The sequence below is a fragment of the Ambystoma mexicanum genome, chromosome 12 (genome assembly GCF_040938575.1).
Source record: "Ambystoma mexicanum isolate Mex_15411 chromosome 12, UKY_AmexF1_1, whole genome shotgun sequence".
In the NCBI taxonomy this organism is placed as follows: Eukaryota; Metazoa; Chordata; class Amphibia; order Caudata; family Ambystomatidae; genus Ambystoma; species Ambystoma mexicanum.
This window is the reverse complement of record NC_090936.1, coordinates 982,411,589-982,433,477: the sequence shown is the minus strand read 5'-3', so window position 1 is coordinate 982,433,477 and position 21,889 is coordinate 982,411,589. Positions and strand designations below refer to the sequence as shown.

Below are 21,889 nucleotides of genomic sequence, written 5' to 3'. Positions count from 1 at the left end.
GGAGAATGTGGTCACATGACCTGGAGTGTGGATGAGCATATAAAGAATGCAGGTGACCTGAGGAAGGTGACAAAAGTATGGATTTCGAAGAAACCAAAGTACGAAGAAAAGATGAAGATTGAAAAGGAGGAAGTGGTCGAGGACTCAACCAGAGGGGGGAATGTAGAGGAGTAGGTGGACACGTCATCCCTAGCTCCAGCCCCCTGACCTCAATCATCTGAGAACAATAGGAGAAGATCCCTATGTGGGACATCAGGTATTGTCCCAATACTGCATCGAGTGTATGAGAAACAATATGCACTTAGACAGCCATATCAAATGTGCCCTCACACTGAAAGGGTGGAAGTATTTCTGCACATACCATTGGACATCAAAGAGCTATACATGAAATCGGACGAGGGTAGAGTGACGTCAGGAAGGAAAGACACGAAGATGCACTGAAACGATATGCAAATACTTAAAGAATGAAGAAGTAACTGAAGCAACAAGAGACACATGCAATTGAATACGAAGAAATCATATGCACCAATGAAATTAGTGAGTAGAGACGAAGTGAATGTACATATGCAGAAACGCAAGGTAGATGAAAAATATAAAGGTTTGTTGCAGAAGAAAGTATAACATGACTGAAGCAGCCATGAGAAAAGGATTGACGCCGGACTCGTGTTGAAACCAATCAATCTAACTCAGAGACAGACCAGGGCTGCAGAGTCAGGAGATGCTGGAAAAAGAGATTTGTGTGAGGAGCAGAGAAGAGTCTACTGGCCTGGGATCAAGCATGCCACATCAAGGAATAATTGCAAGGCACAAAGAGAGTCAAGAGGAGAAGCCATGTACGCAAGATATTTCCCTTAGATTAAGCAAAGAAGAAAACATCTGCAAGTGCCAAGTATTGGAGAATCAAGGATGCGATCAGCATATTCAAGGTGGAGTGATCAAGTCTTTAGAGGTCAAGAGGAGTAAGAACACCAAGCACAATTAAATCAAATAGCAGTAAACAAAATTGTGGTCTCCTCACAAGCGATTCAGAAGTCGAAAACAAGGGCTATTCATTAAGCTCTAGAGAAAGACAATGGGGTACATAGACTCCCTTGAAAGTCCCAGATTAGAGAACAGGCTGCAAGGTCAACTACAAAGGAGAAGCCATGGCTTACGGGCTGAACGACGAGAGATGGACTAATTGGGCAAGTAGGTAGTAGTCTGATGTTGCTCTCTACACCTGGGTTTCGTTTTGCTTATGAGCTGCTAGCGAGCTGAAGGTCCAAGGTTGGGAGAGAATGCCAACCAATCATAGGGCCTATGTAGCAACACACTATACAACAGGCCAGCTCGCTACTGTTATTCTGCTATAACCTGTATTCTACGTATTCAGAAGTGGTTCACGGCGTGCTTACCAGATAAGGGGCATCCAGTGATATTACTAATACTTATGTGATATATAGGTATATGTTCCCTTAACCAATCCCTCCCTTTAATAGGTTGTACAGTTTGCCACATAGGATGTCACAGCTGACGGACATTGAGGTATAAAACATCTGTATAATAGAAACTTAAGTGTGAGTGCGTGGACTACAGTTTGTTGTTCGCCAGATTGCCCTACTTTATTTAGGCTAATAATAAAGTAGTACTTTGCCATATTCTTTGAGTGTGTCTGTTCGGTTATTTGGGTCCGAGATCATTATTGGTAATTCCATCGAGCACACTTTTTAAGGTTCTAGAGAACAACACCACTATCAGGCCCCAATGCGGATCCAGATGTAACCAGGCCCCATGATGGACTGTAAACCCAGGCACACTAATGAGCACCACAAACACAGGTGCATTTTTGAACACAACGATCACTGGCATGACTAGCCACATTACGTAAAAAAACAACCACCAGCAGAAGAGCTCAGAATGCACTGAACAGGATCCCAAGACTGCATAGAAGACTACAGAAGTAACAATTGCAGTTGTTCTGGCAAAGTGTACATAAAAGAATGACTTACCGGACTGCCCTTCAGAAGTAGATTTGTAATGTCATACCCATCCAACGTGACATTGGGCAAATGTGCACCGGTCAATGTTGCAATGGTTGGCAGAATATCCAATGTGCTTGCCAGCTCATGGGTCACTCCTAGAGAAAAGTAAAACATATTACAGACCTATGCCTTTCCATGTCAGCTAGAAACAACTTGTTATTCCTATAATGAAAAACCCAAACCAACTCTAAAGAACAAAGATTCACAACCTTTCCCCTAAGAGTGTGCCTTCCCAGAGGGGCTCCAACTGTCCTTTGACTCTCTAACCTCAACCAAGATGAAAGCAAATGCCCCTCAAAGGAGTCCAGTTGACATCCTATGTGTACTAATATCACCTTCTTATTAACGTTATGTTATGTTAATTGGCTTTTATACTACTCGCATCACCCCTCTAGTGGTCTTAGAGCGCTGAAACCTTGTCCTTTTGGGTGAACTGTGACCCCACCCCGGGTGTAATCCAGACCATGGTCTGTATGGTAAAAAGTGTTTCAGTGTTATGCGGATGACACCCAGATATCAGCCTCTTCTGCTCCTTCTCTCATACCTGACTGACTGTCCGGAATTCAGGAATAGTGTGCCTCTAATGATCTCTGTATTAATGCCAGTAAGACCGAGATCCTCCTCATTGGGACACCTGCTCCTGCCTTCACTCTCGGCCCTCTACCTGAACCCTCCTGTGAGGCTAAGAACCTTGGAGTCATCTTCGATACCACCCTCTTCTTCTCTCCTCACATCTCTGACATCTCTAAGAAGTCACACTATCAGCTGCACCTCCTCTGGAGGTAGTCTTCCTTTTCTCACTTCCCCCAAAAGCTCACCGCCTCCAGAGCCCATGTCCTCTCTAGGCTGAACTACTGCAACAGCCTCTTTTTAAATCCGCCAGCCTATACTCTTCGCCCTTTCCAACTAATCCAGTACAGGACTGCAAGGCTTGTCCATAGCCTCAAGCCCAGAGATTGCATCTCTCCAGCCCTGAAATCTCTCCACTGGTTCCCTGTGGTGGCGAGGATCAAGTCTACACACTCTTCATTGTCCACAATGCTTTCTGGGGTCACGGATCACACTACATACAACTTTCTCTTTCTAAGCATCTTCCTTCTCGAGCCCTCCGCTCATCCACCTCCGACTCTTGGGAGGGTCAGGCGCTTCTCCAGGCAGAGAGTGGGGGGTAGATCTCTGTCCTCGGCTGCGGCCTCCCTATGGAACAGCGTTCCTGCCTGTCTCAAACTTGAGCAGGACCACCTAAGGCTCCGGAAACAACTCAAGACCTTCCTTTTCACTTCCGCTTTTTCTCTCCCTCTCTCTTGCTGATGTCCCCATCTGCTGCCCTTACTGGTTACCTGGCCACCCACTGAACCTACAGGACCAGGCACCTGCACGACCAGTTGCCCTTGCACTGCCTCCGGGCCTCCCAAACACTTAAGGGACTATCTGCAACCCTACAGTGCCCTGACTCTCTGCACTTATGAGCCACCTCCCGTCAGCACTTCAGAGTTACTTTGCAATTTCCCATACCCCGCTGGCACTTCTCCCACTCCTTCCCCCCGCACTTGCGTGATCTGAATGACACAAGGCCTAGTAAGATTGTTGCTTAGTCCTCTTTCTGTCCTCCCTTCCTGGTCTTGTCACGCCTAGAAACACTTGTGTACAGGCGCGGTATACATGACTTATTTGTCATGTAAACAGGGCAAAGGAAAGATGGGAAATGGCAAAGAGGGAGTAAGTGTGAGAACAAAACAAACATAGGTCACAATAAAAGGGAAACAAAACATGAGGTAAAGTGATAGTGACTGGGATGCATGTATACTAGTATGTGTTAGACCAAAAGGTCATGAAAACAAAATATGTTTCGAAGGGATTGTGTCCTCCGACGTATTCCTTATCTTGATAGATCATCTCCAGCTTGCTGGCCTCGGAAAAAATGTTTCAGTAGAGGGCGCTGCGCGTCGATGACCCTCGAGCTGATGTCCCTCGACAGCCTCCGTATCAGCGCCGACGTCATCATGTGTATAAATAGACTCGCACAGCGTCCGTTGCTCAGTTCCATTTTTCCGCGCTTCGTGGGTCTCGGAATCGTGTTGCTCAGTTCGTTAGTCAGAAAGAATATATTCTTCATTATTCCTCGAGAATACCAACTCTTACTCGATGGCTTCCTCATCCGAACTGACAACTCCACGGTCCGGCTTCAAAAAATGTCGAGACTGTGGAAAGAAAATGTTGTTGACAAATCCTCACAGGATCTGTTTGTGGTGCCTGGGATCGGAGCACCAATGTTCGGAGTGCGAGGACTGCATGTCCATGACGGCGAAAGCCTTGAAGGAGCGTAAGGGGAAGCTTGAGAGAGGTAAGACAGTTAAAACTCCTTCAAAAGTTTCCTCGGCAGAGTCGAGACATTCGTCTCCTCGCCGACACAGGAAACATTCTCGGTCTAGGTCTCGAAGCAGTTCCCACCACTCTTCGAGATCCAAGCATTCAAGTAAGAGATGTCGAAGATCCCCTTCCTCCTCTTCTTCTGTTTCTCCGGAAAGAGTCACCTGCCCCACAAAACATAGCTCTCAGGCTGAGTGGGAGGAATTCGGTAAAAGGATGCTTAGCGTCTTCGAGAAAGCGGCCTCGACCCCCTCGAAGACAGCTGAGGGTGTTACCCTGGGTGAAAGACCCAAAAAACCTAAACGCCGCGAGTCATTGCACCCGGCGAAAGAAACTACTCGAGAGCATCACAAACCCTCGAGCAAAGGCACTGTGCCATCGACGCCATCGTCGAAGGTACCTTTGACGCATGAATCTGCGTCCTCGACGCCATTGTCGAAGGGCTCATCGACGCATAGGTCGATCGAATCGATGCAGTCTTCGACGCCGACATCGACGCCTAAGAAGAGCAAACCCACGGCCATCACTACCTCACAGCCAGTGGTCATACCCAGAGCCTCTAACATGACTTCGAGGTCATCGACAACCTCGAGTAGGATCCCGATCCTCTCTAGTTCTTCGAGGCCACTTCCAATCTTCTCGATGACTTTTTCGGTGTTTTTGAAGCCTTTAACGTCCGCGTCGACGACGTCAACGTTTTCCCAACCAATTATGACACATTTAGCCCCTTCTGCTCTGGAAATGGGATTTAAGCCATTTCCAAAGTCTGATCATTTCAGACCTTTGTCTTCAATTTATGAGGAAGGGGAGGATCCGGATCAAGAAAGACCCTTTGGCTTGCAGAGATCTGCAACACCAGAACCAGAGGAATTTACCTCTGAGGAAAATTGGTTGAGGGACCTTCGAGAATCCTTACATGAGGCAAGTGGGTTAGATACTTCCCCAGAAATAGATTTTGCCAAACCAGAACCAGGGGAACATGCCGAGACCCCTTACAGAATTTTAATGGCAAGAATTATAGAATTCATGGGTTGGTCTAAACCTTCACCTGCATTCCAACAGGATGACCTTACAGACATTTTAGTTAAAGGCCCACAGGAGGATCCTGTGGTTCCATTTCACGCTGCATTACAAAGAAAAATATTGGCTAACTGGGAAACCCCTGAGGTTATCCCGGCGGTTAACAAAATGTTATCAGCCAAATATAGGGCATCTACTACTGACCCTGAATTTTTGTCTAAACATCCAACTCCAGAGAGTCTGGTTGTTCAAGCAGCAACTGCATCAGGCAGTAGATCGACATACCCTACTGTTCCACAGGACAGGGATGACAAAAGATACGATTCTATGGCTAAGAAAGTTTTTTCTGCATGTAGCATGGCGTTGAAATCTATTAACGCGACTTGTATGCTCGCAAGGTTCAGCCATACACTTTGGGAGTGTGCTTCATCAGCGGCTGACTGCCTCCCAGAGGGAGAAGAAAGGGAAGCGTTTCTAAACATCATTAAGGATGGTAAAGACGCAATGTGCGAATCCCTTCAATCTGGCATTGATTCTGCTGACAGCATCAGTAGGGCCATGGCGGCAAGTACTACAACCCGCAGATTTGCGTGGTTGCGAAAGTCTGGGTTTGCTCCAGATGTACAAGCCAGACTTTTAAATATGCCCTTTGACGGCTCTTCTTTGTTTGGTAAGAAGGCGAATGACAGCCTAGAAAAGTTACAGACTTCCAAAGCAGCAGCAAAATCCCTGGGTGCTGCAATCCGTCGAACGCCATATCGCCCCTTAGGAACCTCTTGGAGAGGTAAGTCCTTTCGCTTTTATTCTGCATTCGGAAAAGGCAGAGGACAGTCGGTTCAAAGAGGTCAAAAAAGATTCACCTGAGGTGGACGGGGTAAAAATACAAAAGCCGCAACAGCAGCAGCAGGTACCTCTTTACCCTCGGCACCTGCATCAGCCGCCTCTAAATCACTCTGAGGACTCTCCTCATAAGACACCAATTGGCAGCTCTCATTATCAATTTCGAGTTCTGCCATTTGGGCTGACCTCCGCCCGAGGGTCTTCACCAAGCTAATGTCGGTAGTGGCTGCAAGTCTAAGGAGGGAAGGGATTCACGTCTACCCCTACCGGACGATTGGCTGATCAGAGCTGTATCTCCGGAACAAGCTCAGATCCAGCTAGATTATGTCTGCCACTTCCTTCACAAACTGGGCTTCTCCCTCAATTTAAAGAAGTCACAGATGATACCATCACAGAGACTCCAGTTCATTGGAGCGGTCCTGGACACTTACCTCTGGTGGCGAGGCTTTTCCCAGGGGAGGGCTCAAGATATTCTGCAGATGGTCACCAAGTTTCAAAATGCCCAACGTCTCCCAGCCTCGACTTTTTGAGGTTGCTAGGCCTCATGGCATCCTGCATCTTCCTTGTGCCAGAGGCTCGCCTGAGAATGAGATGTCTTCAGTGGGCACTAATAACTCAGTGGTCGCAATTCTCAGGGAGAATGACAGATTTCCTTCAGGTTCCGGACAAGGTGGCTCGAGACCTTCAGTGGTGGGCCTGCCAGGAGAACATCTTGAAAGGAGAACTGTTTTGGCAACCATGGCCGGAGATAACAGTAGTCACAGATGCCTCCAGACTACATATCAATCTGTTAGAGCTGAGAGCAATCAGACTAGCGCTGAAGGCTTTTCTGCCATCTGTACAAGGGAAAAATGTCCTGATAATGACGGACAACACAGTGGCCATGCACTACCTCAACAAAAGAGGAGGCGTAGGATCACTGCCTCTGTGCAGAGAGGCGATGCAGCTCTGGTTTTGGGCAATCCAAGAAGGAATCTCTCCATTGGAGTTCACTTAGCCGGAGAGAAAAACTTGACAGCGGACACTCTGAGCAGGCAGAGTACAGTCTCCCACGAGTGGGAACTAGCTCAGGAAGTCCTTCAACAGATCTTCACCCTTTGGGGAACCCCTCAAGTGGATCTGTTCGCCACCAGCATCAACAGGAAGTGCGATCAGTTTTGTTCAAGGGAATTTCCCCCGAGAGGAGCCCTAGGGGACGCGTTCGTAGTGGAGTCGTCGTTTCCACTTCTGTACGCGTTTCCTCCAGTCCCGGTCATTCCTCAAATGATCAGGAGGTTGAGAAGGTTCCGGAAAGCCATGATCCCAATTGCCCCAGACTGGGCCAGGAGAACGTGGTACCCGGATCTTCTGGACATGTCCATCTGCCCTCCAATTCGTCTTCCAAACAAGGAGAATCTTCTCTCGCAGAAGGGAGGTCAGGTTCTCCATCCAGACATCAGAACCCTCAACCTTCACGCTTGGTATCTGAAAGGTTGAGGTACAAGGATTGGGACCTCCCAGATGACGTCATGGAGGTGTTGTTTTCACAAGAAGGCACTTTATACCGCTGCCGTTGGAACAAATTTTGCAGCTGGTGTAGAGAAAAGAATATCGACCCCTTTTCATGTGGTACACCAACGGTGTTATCTTTTCTACTCTATTTGGCAAATTCGGGCCTTCAAGTTGGCACTATCAAGGGCTATCTCGCAGCGCTATCGATCTTCAAGCGCACTGCAGAGGAACCATTGTATTTCAAGTTACCCTTAGTAATACAATTTCTGAAGGGATTAAACAATGTCTATCCTCCAAGACCATTCCAAGTTCCCTTATGGGACTTAAATTTAGTCTTACATTTCCTGATCGGTACTCCTTTTGAACCACTCCACTCTTGTTCACTAAGGTTTCTCACCCTTACTGTCTTATTAGTGGCATTGACATTTGCTAGGAGGGTGAGCGAATTACAGGCTCTATCTTGTAAACCCCCTCATACAATTTTTCATAAAGACAAAGTTGTCCTACAAGTGAAGCCTAATTTTCTCCCAAAGGTGGCTTCTGGATTCCACATCACTCAGAAGATTACCTTGCCTTCATTTTATCCCCCTCTCCATCCAGGGAAAGAGGAAGAAAGGCTGCATAGGCTGGACCCAAGGCGGGTTTTAAGCTTTTTAAGCTTTCAGCAGACTTGCTAGGATTAGGCAAGCACACCAACTGTTCGTAGGTTACTCAGGGCACAAATTGGGATTACCGATAACAAAACAGACCATTTCCAGATGGATTATTTTAGCCATTCTGGAATGTTACAAACTGGCAGGGAAAGAGCCTCCTCAAAATCTTAGGGCTCATTCAACCAGGGGTATCGCAGCCTCTTCGGCCCTCCAAAGAGGGGTACCGATTCGAGACATATGTGCGGCTGCCACATGGTCGTCCGCATATACCTTCACAAGATTTTACAACCTGGATTCCTCCTCTAGCCAAGAGACTACATTTGGCAAAGCTGTGTTGCACTCTGTTCACTCCTGAAGGGAAACATGGCAATTTTACTCCCACCTCCAGTTACACACCACTGCTATGGGAGTCTATCAAGATAAGGATTACGTCGGAGGACACAATCCCTTCGAAGAACAAGTTACTTCTTACCTGGTAACGTTCTTTCGATGCGATGTTCCTCCGACGTATTCCTTATCGCCCCTCCCATCTATCCCCTCAGTAAAACTTCCCTTGTGGTTACAGCTTACGCTCCTTCTGGGTCACTAACCAATTCATGTAAAACAACTGTTAACGTCAAAACGGAACTGAGCAACGGACGCTGCGCAAGTCTATTTATACGCATGATGACGTTGGCGCTGATATGGAGGCTGTCGAGGGACATCGGCTCGAGGGACATCGACGCGCAGCGCCCTCTACTGAAAAAAATGTTCCGAGGCCAGCAAGCTGGAGATGATCTATCAAGATAAGGAATACGTCGGAGGAACATCCCATCGGAAAAACGTTACCAGGTAAGAAGTAACTTGTTCGTCTATGATGGACAAGTAACTTATCTGGTCATTTAGCTGTCCAGTATGTGTAGATATTATTTAAATCGAGTTATGGATGTGTGATGGCCTTGAGATGTGCTCAAGAGTTACTATAAGTTGTGGAGGCTTGCAAACCGGGTATTCATAACAATTTCCTTTCTGAAGAGTACTCGAGATACCCAGTAATGCTGTGCCTACTGGCAGCAGTATCAGAGTGTCCAGGTCAAGAGTTGGCTGTGTGCTGAATGAATGTTTGGGGAAACAAAAGGATAATATGACAAAGAAATCTCCCCAGCACCGAGCAAAACTAGAATAGCATTCAGGGAAGAAGGAGAGAGCGAGTGTGACAATTCTATAATAACACGGTCTGACATTTTCTTTTGTTTTAGGGGACCCTATGAACATTATGCTACACATGCAGCATAAACGCATATAGTATTGGTAGTCGGCATTATGTGAACGGCTGGACCGAACCTCTGGTGGTACTCAGCATGTGGCACGGCACCCTGTGGCATGCAGCTATGCACATGTAGAATTAATAGAATATGAGCTCATGCAACTATCAAGGAGTATATGGAATAGAACTTGGCCAGTCGTTCGCCGAATGCATGATATAGCTGTTCGGGCATGGAAAGGTTCAAAGTTACACATTTAATGCAAGACATGAAGGAAAACTTGAGTAAGTCCGTTCAACAAACCCAGAAAAACGCTCTGCCCTTTCCTTGCCCCATCTGCCTATAGGCTGGGAGTTCTAAGAAGGGCTATGTTCATACCCCATGAAGATTATGGGGAGTCCCTGTCCTGCCCACTAAGGAATTGACTGCTAAGGAATCGACCAACTTTTCTTCTCAGTCTGGCTTTTGACAGTACATGGGAAAGAGTACACGATTCTTTGAAAATATAAGAAGTTACGTGATAAAGCCAATCACAAGGCACAGGAGCCATGGTGGGGACAGACCATAGACTGGTTACGAGTCGGAGAGGGTGTTCTGGTATATAGCATATCCTGCTTAATAAAAAATAATAAAATAGTTAGGGACCCCAGCCGTCCTGTTTGTTTTGAAAGCTAGAATTCCTTTTGCAGAGAATACACCTGCCACCCCCTGCTCCCTATACGATTGCTCATTACACTAGAAATGTTATTATAAACTTGTATTATTAATGCGAAATGTCCACAGGAAAAGCAGACCCATCTAAAACACTGCTCAACAATTATGTTACATCAGAGAAAGAGAGTCTTTCCTCAAGAACACCACAAACAACCCCCTATACAGAGACAGTAATAAAACAAGACCCCCTCCGTAAGCACCCACCCCTGGTGAAAAGTAAAGTTTTGTAGGATGTTACATTGTTTGATCTAAGACTTGCCTTCTAGTCAACAGACTCACCGAGGGCTCTTTAATCTTACACATGTGTGTCTCCCTAACTAGAACAAGAGTAGGACTATTCACTGCACCAGAAACTCTGTTTCCGGATTAGGAGGCAATGGTGGACTCCTCATCCTCTCATGGAAGAGGCTTTTTTTGCATCACAGAAGGCTCTAAAAAGGTGCTAAACGATGGTACCTAAAGTTTGTGTAGGTTCATTGTGCACGTTTTTCATCCAATAAAATGTTTCTACAGGGATTGCATGTAAATATACCTGCAATTGGATGTCCTGCTCAATGATAGTGGCACATCTGACCCAAACATGGTGGATGCTTTCTTTGCACAATAGCTTTTCAGTATAGGTCAAGGTAATAACCTATATTGTGCCATGTACAATAGCAGGCTTCTCCGCGTATCTATGCTTGTGCTTTCCCAAGGTGATTAAAATGCAACAGACAGTAAATCATCACTGTACCTGGAGTTATATGTCCTGGCCAATAAGCAATGGCGGGCTCTCTCATTCCGCCCTCATAGGTGGTGCCCTTGCCACATTTCATCAGGCCTGAGCTTCCGCCCCGAGACATGCGCATTGTTTCAGGGCTGAAGGAAAGGTGAGAAAAGAGTAAAGAAATTATGCAGATATTGTACATGAATACATTGATTGTAAATGTCAGACAAATATTGCAAATGTAAATACATAGGATGCATAAAAATAGTATGCTCATGATTAATCTCACTTCCTTCCCATTTCTAAATGCATCTATAAAGCTCAGTGGATATTGATGCTCCCTGTGCAGTTTCAGGCAGTTCTGAGAATCAGGCAAAGTTCTGAGTATGGCAAATTATTTTTATTTGCAGAATCTGAGCAAGTACATGCCTCAAATGTCGTTGAATGCACCGTAGTGCAGAGAAAGGCAACTTAGAATCTAGCAAAAAGAAGTAGACTATCCTATGAGCTTTATTAGTTGTGACAAATTTGTGCTGTGGGGGTGGAAAATCAGAATATATTTGGTTGGCATAGCAACCGGCAATGCCACAGCATGAATAGGCCAACTCACTATTCTTTATTTTTTCCAAACTCCTCCACCGTACTACCCAATTCTCTAACAATATTTATTCTAATCAGCAGCTTTGTAAGAAGCAATTCTGGTGCCAGGTTTTCGATTTCCGAGCAGTCATTTTGGGCTACTTTCGATGGCAGATCTTTAAGTCTTACCAAGCTGCTTCTCTACCCACACCCACCCTTCCCCATACCCACTCTCTATACCCCCCACCTCACCCTTTCTTCCCCAGTCATCCACCGATCCCACCCCGACTCTCCTTCCACCCACCCTACACCCCCTCTCTACTGCAATGCCCCCGCCCTCTGTCCATCCCACCCATCCTACCGCTCTTGCTACTCAACCCTAACCCCTTTTGCTTTACCACAATCCGCCTCTATTCCCCTATCCCCCCCCTATTCCACTACCTCCTGCTTCTTTCTCTCACTCTCGCTTTATTTCTTACACTCTCTCACCCTTTGATTGAGTATTTATAATATGCCTATACAAAGTGTTTCGTGGTGCAACAAGACAAGAGGGTGCGGGAGGAAAACAAAAACAAAAACCATTTCTATTAGGCCTTGTGACATTCAGAACGTGCAAGTGCAATTAGAGAAGTGCAGGGGAGAGGGGGTGGGGCAGGAAGGGGAGTGCAAGTCTGGCAGAAGGGCCAAGAGAAAAGAGAGAGTGCCAGGGGAGGCCAGGTCGATAGAGCCAGGGGAAAACAGAGTGCAGGGGAAGGAAGGTCCACAGGCTAAGTGCAAGATAAGGGGCTGGAAGGGCTACAAGGGTGCAGGCCAGCCAGGCAAGAGCGGGTGGAGGGGCTTGGAAGGGCAGTGCAGGTTGAGGAGGTGAGGAAGACCAAGTGCAGGGGTAGACTGGAATGGGGGGTGTGGGGCCCTGAAGACTGAAGGAACCAGGCAGCCAGTTAAGAAGCAGACGGGGACATTAGCAGGGGAGTGGGAAGGAAGAAGAGAAAAGGAAGGCTGTGAGAAGCTTCTGGATCTGTTTCAAATCTGAGAGGGGCAGGGAGGCTGTTCCAGAGGGAGGCACCTCCGGAGGAAAGAGAGCTCTACCCCCCAATCGCTGCATGGAAAAGCCTCTAACTCTCTAGCGCTAACTCTGTGCATATCAGAGCCATTTCCTCTTGCTCATCATGGATGGCACCCTCCATCAATGGCTTCCTCCATTGCTCTATTTCCCTTCTCGTTCTCTTGCACACCTGCACCCCTTATCACATGCTCCTTTGAAACTTTGCACTCTCTCCACCAGGCACCCTGATGCATATACATGCAAAAGGCAAAGAACAGCAGTTAACACCAAAACTACTGGTGAATTATTGTTTTTTATTTGTCTTTGCCATCTTCTGTTTACAATCTGGTTATTCAGTCGGTATTTGGTGGGGTTTTTGTGCTTTGTGTTTACAGAAAAAAAAAAAGAAATCGGGTACACTGAAAGTTACCTTTTTGTCGAAGTGATCTTCAACATTCTAGTTTGTGTTTTATGATAAAAAATGCAGAATGGTTACATTTGCGGTCATTCAGTCTGAAAGCAAACATTCTGTTATTTGCTAAAAAGCCGGACCTTTTGCCCAATTATAGCAGTGGGTATTGTAGAACTAAACATGGCAGCTTGAACATTTTGCCCAAATCCCATAAGCCACAAATTGTACGCTTACCACTGGTTTCTGGCAAGTAAGAAAAGGGGTGCAGTGGGCATATGTTGACCTGGCATTCATGCCACGACGTGAATGACCTTTATGCTTGCTTGAGTTGTGTTGATGCAATGGAATTGTATGTAGTGTTGGGGCATATTATTTCATTTCTTCTGTGAAGTGTTTGGCTATTCTGTCTTTTAGCATCCGTTAGTGGAGGCTATTTAGGGGGAAGCTTTCCTTATGAGATTCCAAAACGTAAAAATGCACGTCTGTACCTAGATCAGCAGTGGGGAATCTCCCAAATGCTGCTCTACAGATGGATTTGCATAGTGTGTGGGAGACCTGGCCTATTTGTTATACCATGCTGCTAGACCGTGTACTTTATTCCAATAAAGTAGGACTGGGAGATATAATATGATCAAAGAGATTCAGCCTTAGTTATACTAGTGAAGTATGGGTAGTTGCCTTTTCATGGGCTGGATTTCTCAAATAATGGTTTTATTGACACTTTAAATTATAGAATAACTCCTGAGCCCATAGTACTACTGTAGGGTAGTCTGGTGTACGCAGACGGCTGCTCCATTAATAAAGAGGTTTACATTTTGCATTCGAGCCAGTGCACTAACTAGTCTAGAAGACCATACTTTATGGCCATTTAGGATCAGCTTGAGGGCCCATGTCACACAGTATTCTTCCAGGGCACTTGGTGGTTGCTGGGATATCAAGGTCATCTGCATATTGGAGTCATTTAGAATCACAGATAGAAGACCTCCAGAAGTGTTGGTGTACCACTGTTTTCTCCCTTAAGTCCAGAAAGCACATCTTTATTGGTCGTACGCATTGCTCCAAGCACTGCACTGGTCAGCAGTCACAAGCATGTCAATGAGCTAATTTGCCCCTCAGTCTCCAATCAATAGCATGTCGCTGGTATGCACATGCTTTGTAAACATTACTTGATACTTTTCGATTTTGTCCATTTATGCTGGACCATACAGAGGTGCCATTAGCGGGAAATACCGCCGTCTAGAACAAATATTGCAGCTCATCTCACCCTGCATTTATTCATGACATAAACAAATGTCAATAAGACAGAAAACAATTATGGAAATATACACACTGCAGGCACTTTCCACCAACACATGCTGTTCCTGCCAGGGAAAGAAATGCTGAATTACCAAAGAAGATTGGCCACAGCACTCATGCTTCAGCCTGCTACTATACAAGTTTAACACTATAGGGCTCAATACCAGACCTACTCAAAAACCACACTATGGGATTTCAACCTTTACACTCACTATTGTTGTTATGGTATTCATTGCGCGTGGACCTAACTTCGAGAAGGAACGGAGCGCTTTACAGAGTACAGATACATATAACTGAGTGCTTTTCGAGGTAACAACCATTGAAACACGGAACCCCCACACCAAAGACCGATGCTCACCCTGCCTCCAACATCAGCTTTCAATCCATCTGAAGTATGAATGCTCTTTCTGAAACAAACCATAGCGGCAACCTTCCAGCACAGCAAAAAAAAACATCCACAATCAGAGCTGGTTGGAAAGCTTAAACCAGTGAATAGGTACACACTCTTCCTCGGTCCAGATAGTCCAGCTGCTGTGGTAGCTTTTTAAAAATAAAAATGTATTAAGCGTTTGATTCAAACAGAACCTTTCGCTAAAAATCCATACATTAAAACCCAAAAACAGCACCAAAAAAAAAATAATTATACAGCCAATGCAACCTAAAATCTATTTCCACAATCAAAAAAGGAAAAACAATGTTATTTTATCACATTGATAATGACAGAAAATGTAAAAATCTAATGGCTGCTAAAACTAAGGATATAGTTTTGGCCCCACAGATCCTCCTCCTTCATTCTTCTGCATTTAATTCTCTGTATTGTACAAAAAAAGGATCGAAATGCAAAGTCCTCAATTCGGTCCACCCCCTGCTAAAGAGCAGCAAATGTTTAAGCGACTCAATCTCTATAGAGAGCTTACAAAACCTACAGGTCAGGCCTTTCACATCTACATATTGGGCCCGATTCACAGAACGTTTTCCTATGGAATTGTGCCATTATAAAACGTTTCTGTGAATCTCATAGCCAGAACCTCCCTAGTGGAATATAAATTAAATCTCACTCACAAAAACTGATCTCTAAAATGTATATTCGGAAAAGACTTTAAATATCTAGTAAGTTCGTTTAGAGGTTTCGTCTCGTGTGAAATAGTAAAACAATGTATACCTTCTACAGGCTTCCTGCGTTTGGATTAATTTTCACTTTGACCATTTGACCACCATTGGATTCTCAATTAAGAGATCTATAGAGGCATCCGCTCTCTGGAGAAAATCTAAACACAACTGTCCCCACTGGGAAAGAGATGTGCCCTTGCTGTCACTCAATGCCTCCTGCAATGCCACCAACACAGAGTTCCCATCAGCATACATTTTCGAAAAAAGGCCTCCAATTTCCAATGAACCATCCATCGCCTGTAGCGAGAGGCCTAGCTCATACCAGATCCATTGGATTGGGACAGATTTAGGAATAGGTCATATCTTTTTCCAAAAAATCCCTGCCAATGAATTCCATCTCTCTGCCAGTAGGCAAAGATAAACAGTCAGTGACGGGACCACCTCCAGTTTATAAAACTGCACAACTGGTTCTATCGAAAAACATCCAAACCCCTTATTGATAATCACTCCTTGGGCAGCATGAGTACCAGCCTTTCTCCTGAGAATGGCACTATAGGGGACATCTCTTACACTGCCACTAAGGGAAAAGCCTAGATAATTGAAAAAGAGTGTACTCTGTTTGGGCGTCAACTATCCAAATTTCATTTGTATACTGATCTCAGTTTTTTTTTTCTTCTTTTTTTCGGGGTACACATGCTCATCACCATACATTTTGTGACGTTTGCCGACAAACCCATTATTAACAGGATAAAGCTGCAACGAATCCAATTGCCTCTGGAGGCCAATTTGCTTCTGACCGGGTCATTCACATATAGGAGCCAGTAGATGGGAAGGCCTCCTAAACATGGGGGAAAAAGACCTAGCCTGCTTTGAAAACTCGCCTAAATCAAGAACAAATAAATGTGTTCTTAATAAAATAAGGCACAAGCTTGCAGCCTTATTTTAGGCCCTTATGGGTCACCATATCTCTGGATATGATATATATTGTATTTATAGCGTGCCCAGACACAAGTGTTTCAGGGCGCGACAAGGCAAGGGAGGGGTACAGAAAACAATGATTTGACTAAGCCCAATGACATAGAGAATGTGCAAGTGCAGGGGAGAGGTATAGCTTGCCAATCTATTTAACACAGAGACGTTTCACTATTAGGATTTCAATTAAATGGGAAGGGCCACTCGAACTAATGAGTTTGTTCCAGAGTAAAATACGATTGGTAGAATCGAAGTCAAGGGCAAAGTCAATGAACGCTAAATAAACAACCGAACCTTCAAGAATCGTCAGTTTCTTAAAAATATTAATTATAAAGCCATTCGCGACTGTGCCCAAGTCCTTGACGAATTCCGTTTGATAAATATCTCTTTGGAATTTCATCTTTACCCAACATTCCAGCTGTGACAAAACCAGTGATGCAAACATTTTATCTGGCATGCCCAAAAAGGCGATCAACCCGACAAAAACAGAGATATTGGTGCTGCAAAATCGTACTGGTTCGACACGAAGAACTTTGGAAAGATTTAAATGGGTCACCGGAAAAAAAGCAATTAAACTTACGATGGAGACCCAATATCTAGGTGTAATTAAAAACTCACGCATCAACGACGATCAAATGGTGGAGAAAATTCGTTGGAAATGTAAAGCTTTGGCAGCCCAGGGAACCGTGATAAACAAAAAGTACGGGAGTTTCACTCTGGAACCGCCAATAGAATTTTACAAAGCTAAAGGTCATTCCAGCATTGATTTTTGGTGGAGAAGCAATGCTGGGCTGCCCGGCTGCAATATGGTCTTTGTGTGAAAACACATATTGGAGCAAAATTCTATTGCTGCTAAGAGGGACACCAATTGCCTGCATTAGATAGGAGTTGGATTTAACCTCGATTAATGCAAAGGTGATGTGGAATATGCTTTCAGTGTACAGGAAAGTACTAGGAGCCGACGACCTACCGCAATACCAAATCTTGCGCACAGATGCAACTAATCTGGATGAATCCATACTGAGTAAATGGAAGCAAAACTGTGCGACTACGCTAAAACAACTGCAAGTCGATCAATTAATGCTGAAACAAAACCCCAATGCTGTGAAAAGCAAATTATGATATCAGGACTGGTGTGAAAACCTGGATCAGAGAGCGCATCATAGATGCATGGCACAGGTTGCCCCGGAAGCAAGAGCTGTGAACACTTTCCCAAAATATCTTCAAATCTTTCCTGCAGAAAAAAAAAAGGAAAATCTTTATGAAATTTCGCATGAACCCGTTTCAAACCAAAACTGTAATCAACATAAGAAGTAAGGATAAGAAATTGGATGATGAGTGCAGGTTCTGCAGAGCTGAAGAAGAAACATTGAAACACCTGGTGTTAAACTGCAAGAAACTCACTGAGATAAGAACTACTCATCTAGGGTCCGAAATTATAAAGAGACCACACCTCAATGGAGAGGATTGATGGAACTTGAGGGCAGAGGGAACGACATGAAATTAACCTTTGCTCTAACATTTTATTTGGAAAAATTAGAAGGTATCATGGCAGAAAAGGAGTAGACTGCCGCCAGTCCGAATTTTAAATTTATTATATGAATCTTACATGTCTTGAGAATAACATGATGTAAATGATGATTTATATCTGTAAACACAAAAGACAAAATGTATGTTGATTAGTTATCTTGGTAGAATTGTAAATGCATGGAAGTGTATTGGTTATGAATCAGACGATCATTTTTAGGATTTGTCCATCCGCCCCTTTTAAAAATGGGGACTATTACTGCTGATTTCCAGGAAGGTGGGGGGAATTATTGTTTTAATATCCAATTAAATAACAATCAAGAACTACGCCCATAATTCAGGAGAACTATTCAAGGCGGCATTTGAAAGGCCGTCTGGGCCTGGGGCTCTTGAATTCTTAATTTATTTAATTAGATTTAAAATGTCATCTTCATCATAATCCAAAATCCACTTCTCAGAGTGCAGCAAGGAGTTCAGCTGTACACTAACGACTCTTGGCAAACGTATCTTCAAAATATTTAACCCAAACTTTCTATGTATTCACGTATAGAGCCATTTTTGGGGTCCACAGGGATATAATCAAATGTCAAACATGTCTAGTTCTTTTGGACACCATTGCGGGCAACATTCGTTCGGTATTTTGTTGGGCCTGCTTTGCTGGCTTTCCAATCACCATAATCTCTGCATGCAAGTTCCTTTTCTTAGACTCAGCTTCACCATTATAAAAATCCATTAAAATCGCATATTTATTTTCTCCACATTCTCGGTTTGTATAAGAGCCAATTTCTACCCATTTCGACCCCCACCCTGAATACAAGTTTAACACTAGGGAGCACATTCTGGATAAAATCACAAGACATTTTTTAAAGTTAATGATCACTCGGAAATTTTGGAATTGTTGCCATTTGAGTGAGATACTGAAAAATATTACCTGAAAGAAACACATAATCCAGAGTTGATCGCTGGGAGCCTCTGCTCCAGGTATCCCTAGTGGGGATCTTACTTGCATCAGTACCATTTACCAAATGGAGGTCCCTTGATTCAATAAGGGACATCCAGGCCCTACCATTTTTCACTGAAGCAGAAGATCCCATCTTATGAAGCAATAACCTTTGTCTATTTTCATCAAAACATTTCATGTTGAGGTCACCAGCTAACAAAAAAAAATTGCAGTTATGTTGGAACCTGTCATACACTCATCCACTAAATTAGCAATGAAGTCCAAAAGGTTTTCCGTAGGGCAAAGAGGAGGGTTCCACTAGATATCAATTAAAACAAACGTTCCTAATCCTGAGAACCACTCACAGTCCCAGGAAAGCTTTACTGCTTGGATGAATGAATTTGGATTGAACCAACTAGTAATCCCTAGCGCTATACCATTTCTCACGGCTATCATCAAACCTGAAGAAGGGTGTCGCCCAAGACCTTTCGTTGCTGGATTTGAAAACAAACAAAACCATCGAACACTGGCGCAGCAAGCAACCATGTTTCCTGCATCGATAAAATATCAAAATCCATAAAGTTGAGCACATCAGGGTTCAAATAGATGGGTGAAGCAAAAGGTGTCCCACGAGCCCACCACTATTCCCATATTAGCAATCACATGCTCTAGTTAATATGTATTAGTAGCTAGAGCCCCCGCCAACCAGGACCCATTTTACACTTGGTCTCTTTGAGACATTGTAGAGCATTTTTCCACCACGCTTCGCACATTAGTGCTGTGAAAGGTAAAGCGGACTATCATTCGGGGAAGATTGGAAGCTTGCTTTCTTATCAAGGTCAATAGAACGTTTGGTATTTCCATGGTCAGCCTGCTGCAAGAACCCTCCTAGATCTGTTCCCAACCCTATATCACATTGCTTATCCATCTTCTTAGTCTTCATTTCCCTTCTATCTACTTCCCTGATGTTAAATCCCATCAGATGCATTCAATGTGCCCCGTCTAAGTGAGTATTCTTTACTAATCTGGAAGTGACGTGCAGAAATACACTAACTGAAATGTGTGTTCGATTTTGGAACAGGGACAGGGGGGTGTCCTGTGATCTTGGCGTGACGCAATAATAATTGCTTTGTATAAGAAGGATGAAAATAAGAATCTGGGTAACTACAGGCCCATATTGCTTTTGGATGCAGTGGGCAAAGTGTATGCAAAAGTGCTGTTGACCCGCCTACAAGATTGGGCTCTAGAGAACAGTATTATCAACCACCTCCAAGCTAGGTTTTTCCCTGGTATAAGCACAATAGATCAATGTGTCAAGTTGAATGTAATACTGGGCAAATATGTGTCTTTGCAACAAGTTAGTCAATGCCATATTTATAGATCTCCGTACAGCATTCAACAGCGTTTCCTGTTGCAAACTGTGGTCTGTGCTGAGAGAGAAATTAGTTCCCGGGCCTTTATTGGCTGCTATTCAGAACCTTTATTCTGATAATAGGGCATCAGTGAGATGGGGGTTAGACAGTGAGCTCACAGATTCCTTTGCTGTAGAGAGGGGGCCCCGTCCAGGGGTATGTACTGATCCCCCTCCTCTTTTGTTTGTACTTTAACGCTATAATAGAGAAACTGTTGGTCCCCGGCCTAGATTGCCCCACGCTTGGTAATGACAAATTCCCAGATTTGTTTTATGCAGACAGTGCTGTTCTTTTGTCCACCACCATGATGGGGTTGAGGCATAATTTGAGGGTCTTCATCAAGAAAAAGAGCTTTCAATGACCCTCAACCTGGAAAAACCGAAGGTGCTGGTATTCGAACGGAAAAGTCGTAAAAAGACAAAATTGCAGGTTTTCACGAATTAGAGCAAATATACCACTACGATACCTAGGGTTCAGGTTTTGGAATGACCTTACGTGGACGGACCATCTTGCAAAGGCTACGGCAACACTGGAAAAGTATAGCTGTGGAATTCACAGTTTCTAGAATAGGCACGGCAGGGGTGATCTCTCCCCAGCATTAAAATTGCATAAAGCACAGGGTTGGGCAGCTACCTCGTACACGGCTGAGCTGTGGGGACATTGCAAAACAACAGCATTAAATGTAGTCGACAACTATTTTTTAATGGGGCATTCTCATGCAATCCACAGGCGCCCCTTTGGCCAGCCTGCGCTGGGAATGCGAATTGAAGTCCATCAGTGAAGTGCTAGTAAATAAGCCATTACAATATTGGATGGAGTATGCCAGAACTGGTGAAGTACTGAGAGGTGCTTGCAAACTTACAGAGCATTACTGGTTCTGGCTCGCTCTCATGGTTTAGGTCCATTCAAAAGCGCTTCAAGGAATTGAACTTGATTAGCATATGGGCTAACCTAGAGGGGATAAAATCTAGTGCCATGAAGCCACTATTAGGGAAATGAAGAGGGTGTGTGTTGAATTAGGAATGGGTGCCCTATACATAATGTCCAAGCAATGAGATGGCTTTGAACCTTATTTGGATTGTGTGGCACTCGCATATGCCCGAGCCCTATCTGTCTAACTGCGCAATAAATATCCTGAAGGTGGGAGTTTTTACAGCGAGATGGTCAAATTGTGGGATGTTTTTACCCATGCATCCAAGCCCTACCATAAAACTGTGCAGTACTGGCATGGAAAACATCATGATGGCCAGAACTCCCCAGAGAGTGCACAGGGAAAACATGAAGAATAGGCTGCCACCCATTTTTGCCTATGTTGTGAGCACAGGAGGGCACCGCCTAAAACCACCATTGGGCTACACACACAGTAGCCTGAAACCATTGGGAATGGCAATGCTGATTGCCAAAAGCAACCCAGAACTGTGGGGAATTAATTTTCTTAATGTCAAAAATGGATGCAGTACCGGTGCTCACCACTATCAGAAAGCCGGCGTTTTAAAACCACCAGACTTTTGTGTAAAACTGAACAAATGAACCGAAA

General features: G+C 44.5%; 1 protein-coding gene across 2 annotated transcripts in view; it reads right to left on the bottom strand.

Annotated features, from left to right (window-relative positions):
- The window catches only part of LOC138514163 (arylsulfatase A-like), a 270,214-nt gene that overhangs the window by 44,038 nt on the left and 204,287 nt on the right, over positions 1–21,889 (bottom strand). For both annotated transcript variants that reach the window (XM_069629470.1, XM_069629471.1), the window contains 2 exons: positions 11,087–11,211; positions 1,989–2,116 (listed from right to left, as the gene is read on the bottom strand). In XM_069629470.1, coding sequence (XP_069485571.1) covers positions 1,989–2,116; positions 11,087–11,211 — 253 coding nt within the window. The remainder of the gene's footprint in view (positions 1–1,988; positions 2,117–11,086; positions 11,212–21,889) is intronic.